The 19,829-nt window shown below is 39.5% G+C and overlaps 2 protein-coding genes and 2 pseudogenes across 2 annotated transcripts in view; 3 read left to right on the plus strand and 1 right to left on the minus strand.

Annotated features, from left to right (window-relative positions):
• Positions 1-19,829, plus strand: part of LOC141122063 (uncharacterized) — a 309,667-nt pseudogene that overhangs the window by 246,555 nt on the left and 43,283 nt on the right.
• The window catches only part of LOC141122009 (uncharacterized), a 340,305-nt pseudogene that overhangs the window by 167,224 nt on the left and 153,252 nt on the right, over positions 1-19,829 (minus strand).
• The window catches only part of LOC141122024 (uncharacterized), a 245,510-nt gene that overhangs the window by 51,498 nt on the left and 174,183 nt on the right, over positions 1-19,829 (plus strand). The window lies entirely within an intron of this gene.
• On the plus strand, positions 35-16,555 carry LOC141122056 (uncharacterized). Its single transcript, XM_073611851.1, has 2 exons — positions 35-61; positions 15,911-16,555. The coding sequence occupies exons 1-2, from the start codon at positions 35-37 to the stop codon at positions 16,553-16,555; spliced, it is 672 nt and encodes a 223-aa protein (XP_073467952.1).

Here is a 19,829-nt window from a genome sequence, read left to right on the forward strand (position 1 = left end):
TGGATACGTGAGAACCAGTGCGCAAAACCACAATATGAGTAAAGGATTAGTAAAACTGACGGTAAAATAACCGATGGAGAGCCGCTCACATAGATAGGTTCACTCAGTTCCCCAAACAACAACTATAAAATAAAAATATGTGGCGCTATTCCATCAATCAGTAACAGTACAAAGTGTGGTGAAGTGGGCAGAGTATGATCCACCTCGTGTGGTAATATGCCAAGCAAACGTGAATAATGGCCACGGATTGATACCACCATACAAACATAGATCAATAGAAGCGGATGCAATTCTGCGATAAGGAAAATAAAGTGTAAAATATATATAAGCAATTAAATAGAAAGTGACACAGTGCTAGATGAGATAAACAATCACCCCTCAATAGGTGAAAGAAAAATCTGCAGATATGAAAAAATGACCTCCCAAGTGAATGCTCACAACCAAAATTCATATATAAAGTGGAAGCAATTAAATGCAAAGTGACTCAGTGCTTAATGAAATATAACTGTGAATAAGGAAAAATACCTTCCCAAATAAATTGCTCACAACCAAAATTCATACACAAGTGATGCCGGTGGCTCAAAATTAATCACTAAAAATAAATAATAATAAATAATAACGCTGATAAAGAATAAATAAAGTCACTTCTTCTAAGTGAGCTAAAAATGTATCTAGGCAGTGATAAAGTGACAAATAGTGCAGAATAAAATATTAAGATCAGCACCAAATATGTGCATAGATTGCAAAATAGTAAATAATAACGACCAAATTAAATAGTGAAATCATGCCATAAAATACAATAATACAGTAATGAAATAGTTAATAATAATAGGACAGCTAATCCCACAAGAGAGATGCTGTCCCAGATAGTGACAATAGTGCAATAATGTCCATACAAAAGTGCGGTAGTGATGAGTGATTTCCACAAAGAGTCTTTAGACACAGTGCAAAAAAATGTGCAGTGACTGATAATTTTTCTTCTTCATAAAAAGGCTGCTCACAGTCCATTCCAGTTAGCTTGACAAAGGAGCAAGCAGTGTCACCATCTTCCCACTGTGCATGTTCTTAAAACGCATTGCATCACGTTCGTGACATCATCCCGCTGCACGCTGCATTCCAGCCCTCTCCTGAGACCTGCTGGCTGCGTTCCAGACCTCATTCTGAATCCCACCTGAGAACCGAAAGATACCTGGTGGACAGGACGCTGGCCTCACACAACCCAGCTCAACAGGACAAGACTAGCGCTGGTAGCTGAGACGGAGACTGACGGACTCCACTGTGCCTTTGTAAAGATACTTTAGTGTGAGTTTTTAATATACTTTGTTTATTAAATTAATACAGTTTTACTTAAGCGGCGCCTATCTTCTGTTTTCTTTTGGGGTGAAGCTTGAGAAGTATTAGGAGTGCCCAGCTAGGGACCCAGCAGAGAGGCGGGGGTGACGCTTGAGGAAGATACCAATGGGAAGATTGGAGAAGCTCAAGGGATTCAGAGTCAGTGAATCAGAGGGTCTAGTGAAAGACCGGGAGCTCAGTGGGCTTAAGAACTACAAGGAGAAGTTATAGTGAAGGTGAAAGAACTGTTATGCTTTTTGTTAGGAACTGTTGCCATAGCAGACAGCATTCCTGCACGTGCAGATGTGGCGTCTTGCTGGAGGCCTTTCCCTGAATAGCTGACCTCCTATTGAAGTCTCGGAGTCTGCAATTGAACTTGCAACTACGTAAGAGTGTCCTGGCCCCAAGAAGTGTCTGGTGGCCAATAACTTCCACCTTGCACCCACTATGCCTCACAACAAAATTTATACAGAAGGATGTCAGCTATATCTGGCCCTGGAGGTTCTCATTAGACTGAAGGAGGCCGGAGACCTTGCTACATTTGTAGTAGTTCAAGCAGTCCCTGACAGCCAGGAACTCTTTTTCCAGTGAGTCGCGATAGATTCCTCTGAATTTAGTGGCCAAAATGTCCCAACAAAGGTACTCTAGTGAAGAGGTCTGCAGGATTCTGAGTATGACATCTGAGAGCGAAGGAGGAGTCCTCACTGACAGAATCAGGCTCTGAATACGAACCTGTAGAGAGCGGCAGCACCCTGACAGGGAGCTCAGAGGATGGAGGAGAGGTCCCTGCTAAGGACAGGCGTACCCGACCCCAGGTAGCTGAAGTGCTAGGAACACTTGATTTGTCTAATATGCAGCAGGATGCCAGTACTATCTTTTGATGAGCTGGCAGGCACCAGCGGCCTAGTACATCCTAGTCTTTTATATACCAGGACAGAAGTATTTCGTGCTGACCTGGTGAGTTCCACAAATGCAGTCCAAGCTGGTGAGGTGGCTAGCACTAGTAGCATCCTGCAGACACCAAGAATTCAACCACAGACCCATAGAGCCCGTAGTGTTCTTCCAGATGTGCTTGCAAATGCTGATTGGCAGCCCACAGATTGTGTATCGCTCGTACTTCCCCCATTCACTGCCCAACCCGGAATTCAGGTGGAAAATACAAATTAAACAACTCCCATAGATTTTTTTTTTAGCTGTTTTTCCCGGAAGATCTGTATCGATCAATTGTGAGCTGAAGGAATTTATACACACAACAATATATCTCCACCAGCCCAAATTCAACTCTTGCCAGACAATTCACATTGGAGACCTATCAAGGTTTTTAAATGTAAAGTTTTTTTGGGCCTAATCCTCAACGTGGGCAATGCTAAAAAGAATTAGTTGTCATATTGGTCCAGAGACAATGGCCAGGCATAGATATGGGACGATAATGTGTTTTATGCATTTTAGTGATCACACACTTTGTCGTCCTCGGGGTGACCCTGAATATGATGAACGTTACAAAATTCTGCCCCTCATAAATTATCTCTCCCAGAAATTTGCAGATGTGTATACGTCCCAACAAACCATCTATGTAGATGAGGCCATCATACATTTCACTAGCCACCTTCCAATCAAACAGCATCTCCCCAGCAAGCGTGCCAGCTCTGGGGTCCAAATGTATAAGCTCTGCGATAGGGCCACAGGCTGTACATGTAATTTTTTTTCAATTCTTTATTTGTGTAAGATAATACAGAATCCGCGCATTGGTGTGCATACAAAGAAACAGTTGAAATATAAAATCCAGCACATAAACACCACTTTACATTAGTAATGTAACCACAATCTCAGGGAAACCTTCCCTGGACTTCCGGGTCTAGAGAGTCTTTGCAGCCCGCATGACAAAAGGCACAAATATGCCGCACTGATAGGTGGCACTGATATGTGGCACTGATGGATGGCACTGGTGGGCACTGATGGGTAACACTAATATCCACTGATTGCTGGCACTGGTGGGCACTGATTGCTGGCAGTGGTGGGCACTCATTGCTGGCACTGGTGGGCACTCATTGCTGGCACTGGTGGGCACTTATTGCTGGCACTGTGGGGGCTTTATTGTAATCAAGACACTGGTGATCAGTGCCCTGATTACATGCCTACATGTCCTCTGCAAGGAGATGCAGCTGATCGGCTCTCCTCTCCTCACACTCTGTCAGTGTGAGGCAAGGAAAGCCGATTGTTGGCATCTCCGTGTTTACATGTGATCTGCTGTGATTGGACACAGCCGATCACATGGTTAATGAGCCATGGCTCTTTACAGAGATCGGGGTCATGCCGTGTCCTAGCCACATGGCGCAGCTGCAATGGCCTCGTGCGCAGGCGAGAGCGGACGTTCTGGGCGCCGTCATATGAAATCCACCCAGAACGAGAGCCGCACTGCCCCACCGTTATTTGAGGGTGGGCAGGAATGCAGAAACTATGGTTCAAATTTGCACGGTATCTGATGTAGTTGAAGGCCTCTCTGTGTCCGAAAATAATCTTTATATGGGAAGGGTGGACTTCAATGACCAGATAATGAAGCTGTACTTATTTTCCCGTAAAGCCAGATGCTGGTACATGAAAGTGTAGTATTGAGGTTAAAAATAATTAATTTATAATGGTCTAAATATATTATATAAATATATTATTTTTAAATGTGATTCTCTGGACATGAGTAGTAGCCATCTTGTCCAAAACATTTTTTTAAGAGATTAAACTAAGTTCACTGTGTTTAGAGAAGAGATTTTCATAGGAAGGTTTTAAGGCCTCACCATATATTCTACTAAGTTGTAAATTAAGATTCCTTGTCAGTTAATCAGTTAAGGCATTAGCCAAGGAGGCTAATTCAGAATTCAGAAATTAAATGAAATATATTAAGAAGAATTTCTTGACCATTTCTAATACAATACTGCCCCCATTGGTCACTGTGAATAAAGGAAACTACAATTTCCCTATAAGTTTTGGGCAGAAAATGACATGTGTTTGATGTCATTCATGACGTCAAAGGCATTCCCACACCCACATTCTAGGGGGAATATAGAAGGTTTACACATACGGTGAGGGAATCTGGAAAAAATTAGATCTTGTGAGCTGGAGACAGAAAGAGAGAGAGAGAGAGAGAGCAGGAGAAAAACAGAAAAAAATTTAGGAATTTGTAGAGAAGTCCTTTGGGGACATCCAACTGATCCCTCTTTTCAACATATGCTTAACTAACCCAAATAATGTTGGTAGTGTCAGTTTTGGAGTGAATTTAATTCTCACTGAAGTATGAATTTGACTCCCTTTTAAATAAAGAGATACATATCTTGTTATATCTCAACACAACTGACTTCAAAGTCTTAGAATTTGATTAGTTTTAGTATGTGTTGAACCATAGATTCACTCTAAATGTATCTTGATTTAAAAATGAGTCTTGGTTAAACTACCGAGTTTGTATATGGGTAACAAAATTGTCCATATACTGTAAAAGAGATTTAAGCTTAAAAGTCTTTGTTTTGAGAAGAAATCACATGTGTTAAATTTAACACCTAGTGTGTTTTCATAAGTCTATAGAGCCACAGAAAGCTATTTACTAAGCCATCATGAAGTGTGAAAAATGGTATTTTGTAACAAGAGCTTGTGGTAACATTTCTCATCATCTGTATCACCCATATATTTGATATTTGAAGTTATATCTTTTGGTATTATCACCAATTATATTTGATATTATTTTACACTTAATTGTTTGTTAATAAATATATATATATTTTAGCACATTGCTGTATTCATTTTTGTCTTCAAACTAGCATGGATAAACAAATTTGAATTGTTTTGGTTGATTTGTGGAAAGATGTGAAAATCTCCTTAACCATAGATTTTTGCATATATCCATAATATAATACTGTTAATATTTATTTCAGTATAAATATCTGACAATATTTATTTCAATTGGCACTCTACAATGATTTTGTGTCGTACAAAACAACAGAAAGAAGTGGATCCTTCTTAAAATTTCAGGAAGTGATCGTTACATCCCTTTTGTATGTAGAAGGTGCTGTGGCCCAAATCCAGATGCAGTGACCCGGCTGCATGAGAGGCATTTTCCTGATGTCTCTCCCGGTACCCCGACCCAAAGAGCACCACAAAAAATATGTTGTGTCTGTAGCAGATGCAAAATTAGGTGTCACACCCGTTTTTTCTGTTCCACCTGTCCTGGGCAACCTGGTCTCTGCATCCAGGACTGCTTCTGTCGTTACCACACACTAGTGAAGTATTAGTATAGGGTAAAATATTAAAAAAAGGGGAGAAGCTTGCGAAGGGATTATACAAATAATAATGGAAACCACAATATTAAAATATAATAACGTTTATTGTAAACATGATTAGCATCAATACTAGGACATAACAATTTGTTGGCTTATGTTGAACATCTCCATTATGGTGGTCATATATAGAGGGTTCCAGTTGAGCAGAGATTGAGTGGTCGTATATTATCTCGACATGTTTTGCCTTGTGGCTTCATCAGGGGATATACGCATCAGCCAATAATTGCAAGGAGGACACCTCAGAGAACCCAAAAAGAGTCATCCATGAAGAGACGACCACCCTGTGAGAAGGCACTGCATGGCCACAGAGCTCACACAAAGACCAGGTTAAAAGCAAAAGTAATCAAAGCATAGGGGGAGGGCGCCTGTATATAAAATACCATAATCCAATATAGACATGATACCAGGTACTAAAAAACAATCAGACTAGGTTTGCTGGTCGCCCTCAGTCTCTAGCTCCATCTCCCTTCGTGGATGACCCTTTTTGGGGTCTCTGAGGTGTCCTCCCCGCAATTTCTGGTTGATTCGTATAATCCCTGATGAAGCTACAAGACAAAACATGTTGGGATAATATAGAACCACTCAATCTCTGCTCAACTGGAACCCTCTATATATGACCCCCCATAATGGAGATGTTCAACATAACCCAACAAATTGTTATGTCCTATTATTGATTTTAACCATGTTTCTAAAAAAAAACTTTATTATATCTTTATTATATTTTTATAGTATGGTTTCTATTATTATTCGTAAGCATCGCTATAATCCCTTCCCAACCTCCCCCCTTTTTTAAATATTTGACTTCTCAGGGTAAGGTGCTAAACATTGGGTGTCTATACATTGCCGGACAAAACTCTATAAATTAGTACAGGGTACAGCATGGCACAGTCTAGGAAACACATTCACAGAGGGTCTCAAAAGATGTTAGGTAGTCAGTCTATTGCATTTTGAGGAACCCTAAAATCACAGACTGGCCAGGTTATGGTTTTTAAAATGTTAATTTACAAAAAGAAGTTAAGTAAAAAAAATTTAAAAAAGCTAAAAAATAAAATAAAAAAATTAAACCATAAAAAAAAAGTTGTTGCTTTATTGTGTTAATGTTATAGCGTTACAGTGTTTTATTGTTAACCACTTAAGGACCAAGCCTCGTTTTGAGGTTTATTGTTTACAATTAAAATCTGTGTTTTTTTGCTAGAAAATTACTTAGAACCCCAAACATTATATATATTTTTTTTCAAACACCCTAGAGAATAAAATGGCGGTCATTGCAATACTTTGTCACACCACATTTGCGCTGCTGTTTTACAAGCACAATTTTGTTTGGAAAAAATACACTTTTTTGAGTAAGAAAATAAGGCAACAGTAAAGTTAGCCCAATTTTTTTCTATATTGTGAAAGATAATATTAGGCCGAGTAAATTGATACCCAACATGTCATGCTTCAAAATTGCACCCGCTCGTGGAATGGTGACAAACTTTGACCGTTAAAAATACCTATAGGCATCATTTAAAAAATTATCTAGGTCTAGTGCTGGAATTATTGCTCTCGCTCTAACGATTGCGGCGATACCTCACATGTGTGGTTTGAACACCGTTTTCATATTCGGACACGACTTACGTATGCGTTCACTTCTACACACGAGCTTGGCGGGACGGGGCACTTTAAAATGTTTTTTTTTTCTTATTTATTTTGCTTTTTATTTATTTTTTTACACTTTAAAAAAAAAAAAAATTGGGTCACTTATATTCCTATTACAAGGAATGTAAACATTCCCTGAAATAGAAAAAAAGTATGGCCAGACCCCGTAAATGTCAAAAAGACCTCATATCTAACATTTACACTTAAATGCAATAAAAAATAAATTAAATGTAATTTGAGCAGTGGGTGGAAGTGATGTTTGACAATGCTTCCACCCTGCACTGTTATGGAGCCAGGCGGGGGCCATCTTCCCTTCACTCAGCATCCAGACAGTGAGGGGAGCGGATGCGATCGTCTCCGCCGCTACTGCTAAGCAGCATGGATGACCGGACCACAGTGGGAGGGCACCCCCTTTCCCGCCACTGATAAAAGTGATCTTGCTGCGAATCCGCCTCTGAGACAGCTCTTATCGTAAAGAGAAACACGCCTTTCCTGAAAATACCGGGGTTATGGCAGCAGTGTTTAGCATCAAAGTACCGACGTACGGGTACGGCGATTTGCGTGAAGTGGTTAAAGGGTAACTACACTTTTGTGGGGAAAAAAAATGTAAAGAAAAAATAAAACAGCGCATATAATTGTGACACTAATCATATTGTTATTGAATGTTAAAAAAATTACCTTTCCTTTTCAATCTGCATGTAATTTTCTGAGAATACATTGCAATATTGCTACCTGAAGTTGTTCTGTACACAGATGTGTACTGACCACTCCCCAGAAACATCATTTCCTGCTTCTGTGATTGGCTCACCAATTTTCCCAGAAGTCCTAAGATACAAGTCAGATTTCAGGCATCCCCTGAAACTAAAATTTCATTTGTTGGAGAGATACTTTCAATAAGAACACGTCTAAAGGGATGCAGGCCCAGCATCTTTCCTCATTAGTGCCCTAAAGCTGCACCCTGACAGTTAATTATGAAACCACTCCCATTAGACTCAGAACAGAGGCACAGACAAACACACAGGGATTTCTTCAGAATAACAAAAGGTAGGAATCCGCAACAATGTTTGTTATAATCCTTGCAATGTACACAGATCACCCAGAGGGGGAAAGTTTTTTTTTCTCAACAAAAGTAGAGTTACACTTTAACCATTGTAGTTTACTTTGCAGGAACACCAATCCGCTGCAGCACTGATCTGTTTATTCTGACAGCAGCAGGGTGTTGCTCTCAGAATACATACATCCATGCCTGCAGTACTGCAGGAGATTTCTCATCCACAGTTTAAAAAAAAACTGTTTATTTTTTGCCACAAATTTTTTGAAAATGACAAAGTATGGAGATACAACATGTGAGAGAATTTTTGTCAGTCTAGCCATGTACAGCAGCCCAAAATCCAATAACCACCTTTAGGGAGTAATTTCCTTATTTCACTTCTTGACTACCTATCACAGTTTCGGAGGCCCTAAAATGCCAGGATAAACACCCCCAAATTACCTCTTTTTGGAAAGAAGACACTCCAAGGTATTTGCTAAGAGGCATGGTTAGTATTTTGTAGATGTTATTTCTTTCCACAAGTTTTTCGAAAATATTTATTTTTATTTTTTTTTATTTTTCAAAACCTTGTGAAAAAATGTGATCTGCAAAATACTGACTATGCCTTTTATGAAATTCCTTGGGGTGTATACTTTCCAAAAAGAGGTCATTTGGGGGAATGTTTTTACTGTAGAGGAAATGTGTGTGTTCTGTATATAATTGTATTCTATTTTGTATGTATTGCACACAGCACTAATAATGTTTTCATTACATGTTTGCATTCTTCCGAGTCCTGATTAGAATTAGCCTGCCTATGTTACACCCCTTGTTACCGTACAATTGTAATATTAATGTGTAGGGTTGCACCGATACTAGTATCAGTATCGACACCGATACCAAGTATTTGCCCGAGTACTATGTACTCGGGCAAATGCTCCAGATGCTTTACCCGATACCTGCATTCCGGAAGTCATTGGACGGGCGGAGTGGGTGGGAGAAGGAAGAGCGCGGGTCCAGGCATGGAGAGATCCAGGCACGGTGAGAGACGTCCTTGCAGCGGAGGAAGGTAAGCCTGTGGGCAGGGTTGTGGGTCGCAGTACAGGACGTTAACGGAATTGTTAATGGACAGGGTAAAATCCCCAAATCCTCACTATATTTAATAGGTACGATGCCCGGCGGGTGTGGAGAGGCGACTCTTTGTACATCTTGCCGCATGTATGCGTTCCTTGATCATCCGATCGAGGGGGAAAACTGCTGTGCAAAATGTAAGCACATTGTTTCCCTGGAAGCCCAGGTTCTGAATCTGGGGAAGCAACTGTCAGCACTGAGAAGTCCCTCCATACTAAAGGTGAGCCAGGAACGTACACGGCAGGTGCCGGCAGGGGCCAGCACAGAGGTGGGTGGAGACAAAGAGGTGCAGGCACTAGCAAAGAGTAGATGGGTGACAGTCAGGAGGGGTAGAGGGGGAAGTGCCAGAGAGGCAGATCCAGGACTGGAGCATCCCAATAAGTATGCTCCATTGAGTGACATTGGTGAAACCAGTCAGGGACCAGCACTGCTGGAGATGAGGAATTCTCCTAGCTGCCAGGGGAAGAACTCCTCCAGTGAGAGTGGGGGGGCAGCAAAGGGAAAGGAAAGACAGATTCTGGTGGTAGGGGACTCAATTCTTAGAAGGACAGAGAGGGCAATCTGTAACCAAGACCTGAAGCGCCGAACAGTATGTTGTCTACCGGGCGCTTGGGTTCGGCACATCACGGATCTTGTGGACAGATTACTGGGAGGGGCTGGGGAAGACCCGGCTGTCATGGTGCACGTTGACACCAATGACAAAGTCAGAGGCAGATGGAGTGTCCTAAAGAACGATTTTAGGGATTTAGGTGCTAAATTGAGGAAAAGGACTTCCAAGGTAGTGTTCTCAGGAATACTACCGGTACATCGAGCCACACCAGAAAGGCAGAGGGAGATTAGGGAAGTAAACAAGTGGCTGAAGAGCTGGTGTAGTAAGGAGGGGTTTGGGTTCCTGGAGGACTGGGCCGACTTCTCAGTCGGTAACCGGTACTATAGAAGGGATGGACTGCACCTAAATGAGGAGGGTGCAGATCTCCTGGGAATGAAGATGGCCAAAAAGTTAGAGGGGTTTTTAAACTAGGCGATGGGGGGGAGGGTCCAGAGACAGTGATAGCCAGCGCGGAAGATATTCCAGAGGGTAGTATTGGGGGCATTAGTGGTAGGTTAACCAAAGCACAAAAACACAAGGTGAGTATAGTAGCAAGTCCTAGCTGCAATCTTGAAACACCCAATATGAGGACAATATGCAACCGGTCTAAACTATGTGGCATGTTCACTAATGCCAGGAGCATGGCGGACAAGATGGGTGAACTAGAGATTCTGTTGTACAAGGAGGATTTGGATTTTGTGGGAACCTGGTTCAACAGCTCTCATGATTGGCTGGCAAATATTCAAGGGTATACCCTATACTGCAAGGATAGAGAGGGTAAAAAAGGGGGAGGGGTATGCCTATATATCAAGAATAATGTACAAGTGAATGTGAGAGATGACATCACTGAGGGAGCTAGGGAGGAGGTGGAATCTTTATGGGTAGAGCTCCAAAGGGATGAAGCTAAGGGGAAAATAATGCTGGGAGTATGCTATAGGCCCCCTAACCTGAGGGAGGAAGTGGAGACGGATCTCCTATCACAAATTGGAGGGAAAGCTGGAGGGAAAAGAGTGACTGGCAGACATAAATGATCACCTTTTCCAAAGTCCTGTTTCATAAGAAGTTGCCCCCTGTGGACCACTTGTTCTTCTCGTTCTGGGGTCCTTAAAGTTTAATTATTAATCCCAGCTATACTGAGCCAGAACTAGGGTGGAATCTGTGAGTTGCACAGACCCATCAAGTGTCCGGGGCTGTAAATGCAGCATCCTTAGTCACCTGGTCTGCTTCCTTGTGTGAAAGTTAATATGGCTACCTCAGCAAGAAGCTGGAAGGCTGAAAACAGCCAATCAAATTAACTTGGCATGCTTTATTGATTTACCTGCTGAAGTAAAAACAAACTTCTGGCCCTTCAAAAGGAACCAAAAGCTCTCTATATCTCGACTATCTTTATAAATATACATTCTTTTTATAGCTTTTATATTTATAAAACATGGAGCTCTGCTTCTTGAGCTGGGGAAAAAGGATCCAATAACTTTGAATACAGCTTATCCTTCTGGGTGATAAACTGCATACTCAAATCTACAAAAGATTTAATATCTGGGTCTTCAGGGAGTGTGTCCCGCACTGGGCTCACAGCAGCTGATTCCTACACCATCAATGTAACACATGTGTCTTCCTTTGTCTCCAGCCTCCTCCAATAGAGGCAATAAGGTGGCTGGATTCAAATGCACACATTTTTTATTGTTAGATATGTACATAAACAAACTCATGTTTTAAACCTTTCATTAGACAAACATTTAGTTATCTGTATATTTGCTGCACAGAATGTCGGACCATTAAAAATTAAATGTTTGACCAAAATAATATCTAACTTTGTCTAATAGCACCTTTGCATAAAAGCTGCAGCTCTGATATATTGGGATGAACCCTTCATTACTGGGTCCAGCTTGCATAAATATATTACAATGTCTTGTTTTCTATCATGCTATTTGTGTAAGAACTCCAGTTTCATGTTTCAAAAGACAACTTCTTCCTGGCAATATTATAACAAATGATAACAATACCCTGCGGTCATGGAGAGATGCCCATAAATCCAAAATATTCTTCTGCTTATACCACTGTACTTACAAGGAAAAGGGGCACATCATTTCACAATCCACACATTCTGCTTTGGATTTCAAAAATAAAAATAAATAAAACAAAAGGACCAACAATCTGTATGATGGACCAGAAAGCATCAAAAACTATAAAACAACCGGCTGCAGGTGGCATCTATCCTAACAGGGTGTGTGGACTTGATGTGATGGGTCTGTTATATTTACATTTTATTTATTATTACTCTCACATCATGGACCGCACATCAAGTTATTATCAAGAACCTTAAAATTTCATTTTTGTAGAAGAACTTCTTATGTATTCCATCCATCTTGGCTTTGTTAAATATTATGGCAGCTGTATTCCAAATAACAACCTCATCTTAATCTTTTTTCTCTCAATAAGGGCTTATTGTATAAATGTAAAATTACAAAATTGTTATCTTAATCTAAACTAATCCCATTTTTTTCCCCAATAACCTGGATTTCATTTCCAACCAAAGGTTGTCTAAACCAGTTTCAATATATCTATATAATTGTTAAACTCATATTAGAAACTAGAACTCATTATTACTTAATTTTACTTAACTTCCCTTTTTGTAAATGCAGTGTTTCCACTATCAAAGGATATTTAATTTGTGTAATACACGGTTAAATGTAACCTCCATTTTACCATGTTTGGAAAACAGATTCAAAATAATTGTGATCACATTGTTTATCATTAGATTCGTTAACCCGGCACATTTTGTTATAAATGTTTTGTCTAAAAAACTGGAATTGTCATGGTGTCCTTCCAGCTTATCACTGATCTCTCATCCCAACCACATTTCTTTCATGAGAGCACAAAGGAGGGGGTCACATCTGCGTACATGACACACACAAGCAATAGAACTAAAGGTCCCAGCAATCGCACACACATACACCAATATCTCTCTAAAATCACTTACATTTTTCCCATTTGTACACAACACATACATATCATTCTCTCACTTTCTTTTAACTCTCATTAATATTTCCCTGCCTAAATTCTGCATTCCTTATTTTGTTCAGATATCTTTTATATCTAGCTTCTATGATCAGACGGGCAGCCACAGTGCTCATCCCATCTTCCCTCTCTGACAACATATAAAGTATTCTGTTTTAATTATCATTTCTCTGTTTCTGACTCTAATAGTTGTAGTGCCTGACCCCAAATTTATCCCACAACTTAACATGAAAATGTCCCTTTCTGTCTAGTGTTAATGTCACCCTTGATCCATCCTGCTCACATAGATAGCTGTTTCTCTAGCTGTTTACTCTGCATGATTCTTAGTCCCTGTGGACCTTGGTAACCCAGTTACCCATTGTGGATCCCTGTCCACTTTAACCATTAATCTAGGGGCTCAGTATAGGCGGAACCGCACCTTCGGTTCATATATAGCACTTCTCTTGCGCTGGGCATTTTTGAGGGTCTCTTACCCTTCATTCCTTTACTTATTTCAATGCCCATAATGACTGGCCAGTCTTCTCTCTTCTCTACTTGTGCCTATACCCTCTTGCCTCTAAACTACTTTATCTAGCAGATTTACTACATATACCTGTGACCAGCACTATTCCTCCCTTTCTTATCTATAACACTCCGATGGACAATAGACAGGGACAACATAACATATAACCACCAATCAATACAGTTCGATTAAGGGGAGTAAAATAGGTACCCTTTGTCCCTAAAATGCCTTACCAATCAAGGAAGTCTGATAACTCAAATGTAAGCAAAAGGCTTACCTCAGCCGGCTGATTATCAGAAATTCCCAGATCGTCTCAAGCTCCTCGTTTCGGATACTCAGGGTCACCTGGAATCCCCTCCTAAGGCAAGGCTCGCCATGCTGACTCGGTTAAATTGATGATAGGCAACTCCTATCCTCATATTGATTAGTGGTTCCAAATTAATAATAACTACTGCAGTAGGGAACAGACACAAAAGATACGCTCAGCATCTTTCCAAATAACTGTTCTGCCTTATTATGACGCAATTGAAGGTTTTTATGAACATGATTACGTAGGTATCACATTATTATTACAATTGTACATTTATGGTAACAAGGGGCGTTACATAGGCAGGCTAATTCTAATCAGGACTCAAAAGAATGTAAACATGTACTGAAAACATTATTAGTGCTGTGTGCACAGTGAGAGCAATGTGCAATACATACAAAATACAATACAATTATATACAGAACTTACAAATTTCCATTACAATAGCATAGAAATAGCATTGAAAAACAATAGACTAAAATATATATATATATATATATATATATATATATATAATTATAATTTTTTTTCTATGCTTTTTCTTTTCTATTATTTTCTATTCTAGTCTTTTCTATTCAAATTAATTCTATACGAAATTTGAATTTCGAAAGAAGGCTTCTGAAGTTCGAATTTTGTATAGAATGAATTTGAATACAAATGAATAGAATAGAAAAACATATATTATATTTTATTCTATTCTGTTCTATTGTTTTTCTATGCTTTACTTTTTCTATTTTTTTCTATTCTATTCTAATCTTTTCCATTCAAATTTTAAAAATTTCTGAAATTCTAATTTCATATAGAATGAATTTGATTAGAAAAACAATAGAACAGAATAGAATAGAATATCTATCATATTTTATTCTGTACTATTGTTTTTCTAGTCTATTCTTTTCTATTCTAATTCATTCTACACAAAATTCGAATTTCGGCAAATGATAGATAGATAGATATATATCTATCTATCTATCATTTGCAGAAGATATATATATATATATATATATATATATATATATATATATATATATATATATATATATATATATATATATATATATATATATATAGATAGATAGATATTTTTTTTTCTTTTTTCAGAAGATTATATATTTATATATATATATATATATATAATCTTCTGAAATTCTAATTTGGTACAGAATGAATTAGAATAGAATATATTATATTTGTTTTTTGCTATGCCATTATTTTCTATTCTATTCTAATCTTTTCTATTGGTATTTGATTTAATTCTATACGAATTTCGGAAAATGGTTATATAGTTTATTTTTTTGAATGCGGGCACATTTTTTCGAATTTGAAACAAAACGAATCCCGAAAAGGAAAGCAACTAAACTAATTTAGTTAAATAATGAATCGAAATGAAACGAAACAATTTTTTTCATCCTGCACATGTCTATATACTATATGTTGTAAATTACATACTCCTAACCCCTGCACTATATACTCTATGTTGTACATTATATACTCCTGACCCCTGCACTATATGCTCTATGTTGTACATTACATAGTCCTGACTTCTGCTCTCTCCCCTCTACCCACTGCTATATATACACATAATATGTATTCTCTTTTATTACACCCATTTCCTACCAGCTGGACATTTTATATCTGATGATTTGATTGGAGCACAGCAGGAACCTGTGTGTTTCCTCACTCTCTGACTAAGGTCCATGAATAAAGAAATGAACTGGTAGGACATCAGAGGACCCATTTACTAGTTACCTTGAGGGGGGAATTGTAAGATCCTCAGAGACAAAGCTGCCAGATGTGGGCGGAGTCCTGGTTTAGGGGAACCAATCTGCTCATGTCTAGTAATAATCTTTTTATTTCTATTTTAGTAGATGGACGGGAGATGAGGAAAACCTCAGAGGATTGTCTCACTTTGTCTCCAGACTGTAAAGTAGAAGATGAGGACATCACACAGTATAGTCCAGGAGAAAACCCGACTACCTCAAATGTCCATCCGGCACCACACAGTGTAGATGGACCATCGTATTCCTCTTATCCTGAGGAACCTCAGACTGTGAGGGACAGTGCCGTCCTTCCAAAAGAGAAGAGCTTTTCCTGTCCTGAGTGCGGTAAGTGTTTCCATTCTAAATATCAGCTCAATGTGCATATAAGATCTCACACAGGGGAGAAGCCGTATTCCTGTCCTGAGTGTGGGAAATGTTTTTCAGTGAAGTCCGATCTTTACAAACATCAGAGATCTCACACGGGGGAGAAGCCGTATTCCTGTCCTGAGTGCGGGAAATATTTTTCACAGAAGTGCCGTCTTGACACACATCAGAGATCTCACACGGGGGAGAAGCCATATTCCTGTACTGAGTGCGGGAAATGTTTTTCAGAAGGGTCCAATCTTTCCAGACATCAGAGATCTCACTCGGGGGGGAAGCCGTATTCCTGTCCTGAGTGCGGGAAATGTTTTTCAATGAAGTCCAGTCTTTCCACACATCAGAAATCTCACACGGGGGAGAAGCCGTTTTCCTGTCCTGAGTGTGGGAAATGTTTTTCACAGAAGTCCAATCTTGACTCACATCAGAGATCTCACATGGGGGAGAAGCCGTATTCCTGTCCTGAGTGCAGGAAATGTTTTTCACAGAAGTCCAATCTTGACACACATCAGAGATCTCACACAGGGGAGAAGCCCCTTTCCTGTCCTGAGTGAGGTAATTGTTCCTCACTGAAGTTCAGTCTTCCTGAACATCAAGAAACCACACAACCCTTGATGTGTATTAGTGCCTTGGGTGTGGGAAATGTTTTCTATATGAATGTTGCTGGTCATCACAGCTCTCATGTGGGGAAGAAGCACACCCTGATATACACCTCAGATATACTCCATGGCTGATCTTAATCATGTAATAAACAGTTCATAAGGAGATCAGAGATCACCAAAGACATGGATGAAGTGTTGTACCATGTTGGCCATTGATAGCAGTAGAAAAACAAAAATGGAGTCATTGCCTCTCATTGGCTGAGTACATTTTGTGGTGTAAGATTTCACAGACACTCATAGGTTTATTTTAAAATAAAGAGTTGAACAAATGTGACCAGCATTATGATCATTGGCTCCATCTAGTGGCCATGAGGTATTGTGCTTTTTTTTTACTGATTGAGGCAAAATCTCTTATTATGGCCACTAGATGGAGCTGATGATCATAGGAAATCACTAAGTTAAATTACGGCCAGAATTTGTAACGAGTGGATGAATGTTTGTCACATTTCTCCAACATATTTTCTTTACATAGATCCCTTATTTTCCTTTGTCAGGAATAGTTTTATACTAGTACCTGAGATCATACTCATGCACTAATAATTACAGTAGACATTGCAGGATATAAGTTATTTAAACCAACAATATTAACTGATTCCCGCCCAGCCTAAAGTACAATGATGGTGGGACTGCTATTGTTCTGGGAGGACGTCATACGACATGCTACCATTCTTGCTGAACATGTGTGCTCACAGAGGCGAGTAGCGAGGCGATCGGTGGTGTGCTGTGCCCCTTGGACACTGTGCATCACCGTTTGTGGTAAAGAGCTGATGACATAGGTTCTTTACCATGTGATCAGCTGTGTCCAATCACATGTAAACAAATGCTGGTTATCTGCATTTCCTTTCCTCATTGCTGTCAGTGTCACGTGGCATCTATACAGTTATGGCGTGTTTGTTCATCTTAAAGCTCTTCCCTCCCTCCTCCTTCTTCCCAAGATATTATCCTCCAGGATATCCAGCTGTATATATCTGGACCCCACTTATTGTTTTCCCTAGGATAACAGGGTGAGACTCCGCTATGCTGTTTTTGGTTTGGCTGAGCCCCTAAGTGTAACAAGCATTGCCATTGTGTTGCAGGGGTTGTTCGGAAGATGTGGAATATACCCCGTCACACATAGTATTATTGGCCCCTAGGGATATTGCTACATAGCCATGGATTACATTGGAACCCACAGTTGATTATCTATATTGGATGTAAGTGGCAATTTATGGGGTGAGATATCACAAATGTGCATACAATGGTGGCCTAGATCTTGGTTTCTCTGTTTTTGTAGAATGATCTCCTGTTTATACATGTGGATGTTCATCTTACTACCCACATTCTGGAACACTCGATGTAGAAAACTTACAAGATATTGGAAAGAATATTGATGTAAGCTGTGCTGTCTACAAATATATAATCTAATAAAGTGTGTAATATGAATGACAGTATTGAAATATAAATATATACTTACCTTATCTTGTGTTTGTCTGTTTGATAGTGATGTTTCCCTCAAAAGCATACAGTCCTGAAAAAGCTATTCAGGGAAACGCGTTAACCGTTGGACAAGATCATCTGGACTATACAGAATATTGTTACACCTAATTAGTTGATGGTCATTGGTGTCCTGTATGATATATGGGGAAACATTACATATACAGGATATATTCCTCTAGTGGACATTTGTGAAAGTATATATATATATATATATATATATATATATATATATATATATATATATATATATATATATATATATATTATTTTTTATTTTTCTTAAACATGTTTGTAATAAAATAATCTTTTTATATCAAGTTGTATGTCTCATGTTGTGCCTTTTTAAAGTGGAAGTCCAGTCAAAAATGATAATTTTTCTATTATTTATATGTAAAATATCTTTATCTTTGACATTATTCATTTTCTGTATAGCAGATTGTGTCGCTTAGAAAGTCTAATTAAAGCCAGACAATCAGCTTCTTCCTGTTCTTCAGGGACAACCTTATTTCCATTTATCTGAATTCTGCATGGGGGCCTCTCACTTCCTGAAAACGTTGTGCTTCTCTTCTACACAGGCATGCCTACTGTTCATACTAACCACCCCGCCCCACCCCCATCCCTCCTATCCTTAGTGAGACAGAGAAGGAGAACTTCCTGTTTTGGTTCCTGGCTGCCTAAGAGTGACAGAGAACAGGCAGGCCTGGTAAGTATGTTCTGCTCAGTGCAGCACATGGCGGCACACACAGAGACACACACTTCTTACAAACCATTATATGGCTCCAAATTTCAAGTGGAGGTCCAGTCAAAAATAAGATTTTTCCCATCTATGCGCCTTTGAAAATCAGCAACTTTGAAAAGGTGCCTGCACTACTTTGTTGCAACTTTTGATGCGACTTTGATCCAGAGTGTAAAATTGTTTAAAGCTGCACTCAGTTGCACTTTAAATTGCACAACTTTGGAGTGGCACTAGTGGAAACGTAGGCCAAGGCTAGAGTGCGACTTTGATGTGACTGAGTGCAGCTTTGATCCAACGTTACACTTTCTGGATCAAAGTCGCATCAAAGCATCGCAGGTACCTTTTCAAAGTCGCTGATTTTCAAAGTCACATAGATGGGAACGGGTGCTATTGAAATCAATGGGCTGTGACTTGTCATGCAACTTTGTGTCCAAAATCGCATGACAGGTCGCACTAGTGGAAACAGAGCCTTAGTGTGGTTGCCTGTACTGTGATCATTGTAGACTGTGAGCTAAGACCCCCAGAGCACTTCCAGCTACACTGGCAGCCCCCCCTTGTGTCCAGCTCCCTTCTCCTGTGCTAGTCTTCATTCAAAGCCCAGCACAGCTATACTGTATATGTGCACTGCACCTCCCCCTGTGTCCTGTGTAGATGAGGCTTTTTATTTCTTCATTTTCTCATGAATTAGGATGTAATTTTTTTCATTTTGAGACATAAAATTATTCGGTTCGCAACAAAACTTGTGAACAGGCAAAAAATTGTGCACATACTGTTGAAGTCTATGGGACACGATCATGAAAAATTAAAAGTGCTCATTTTAAAGGCTTAAATGCAAGTTATTGCCATAAAAAAGTGTATGGGGACCCAGGTCCTGCCCCAGGGGACATGCATCAATTAAACAAAAAAGGTTTTTAAAACAACTGTTTTTTTCAGGAGCAGTGATTTTCATAATGC

The sequence above is a fragment of the Aquarana catesbeiana genome, unplaced genomic scaffold (assembly GCF_042186555.1).
Source record: "Aquarana catesbeiana isolate 2022-GZ unplaced genomic scaffold, ASM4218655v1 unanchor237, whole genome shotgun sequence".
Taxonomy (NCBI): domain Eukaryota; kingdom Metazoa; phylum Chordata; class Amphibia; order Anura; family Ranidae; genus Aquarana; species Aquarana catesbeiana.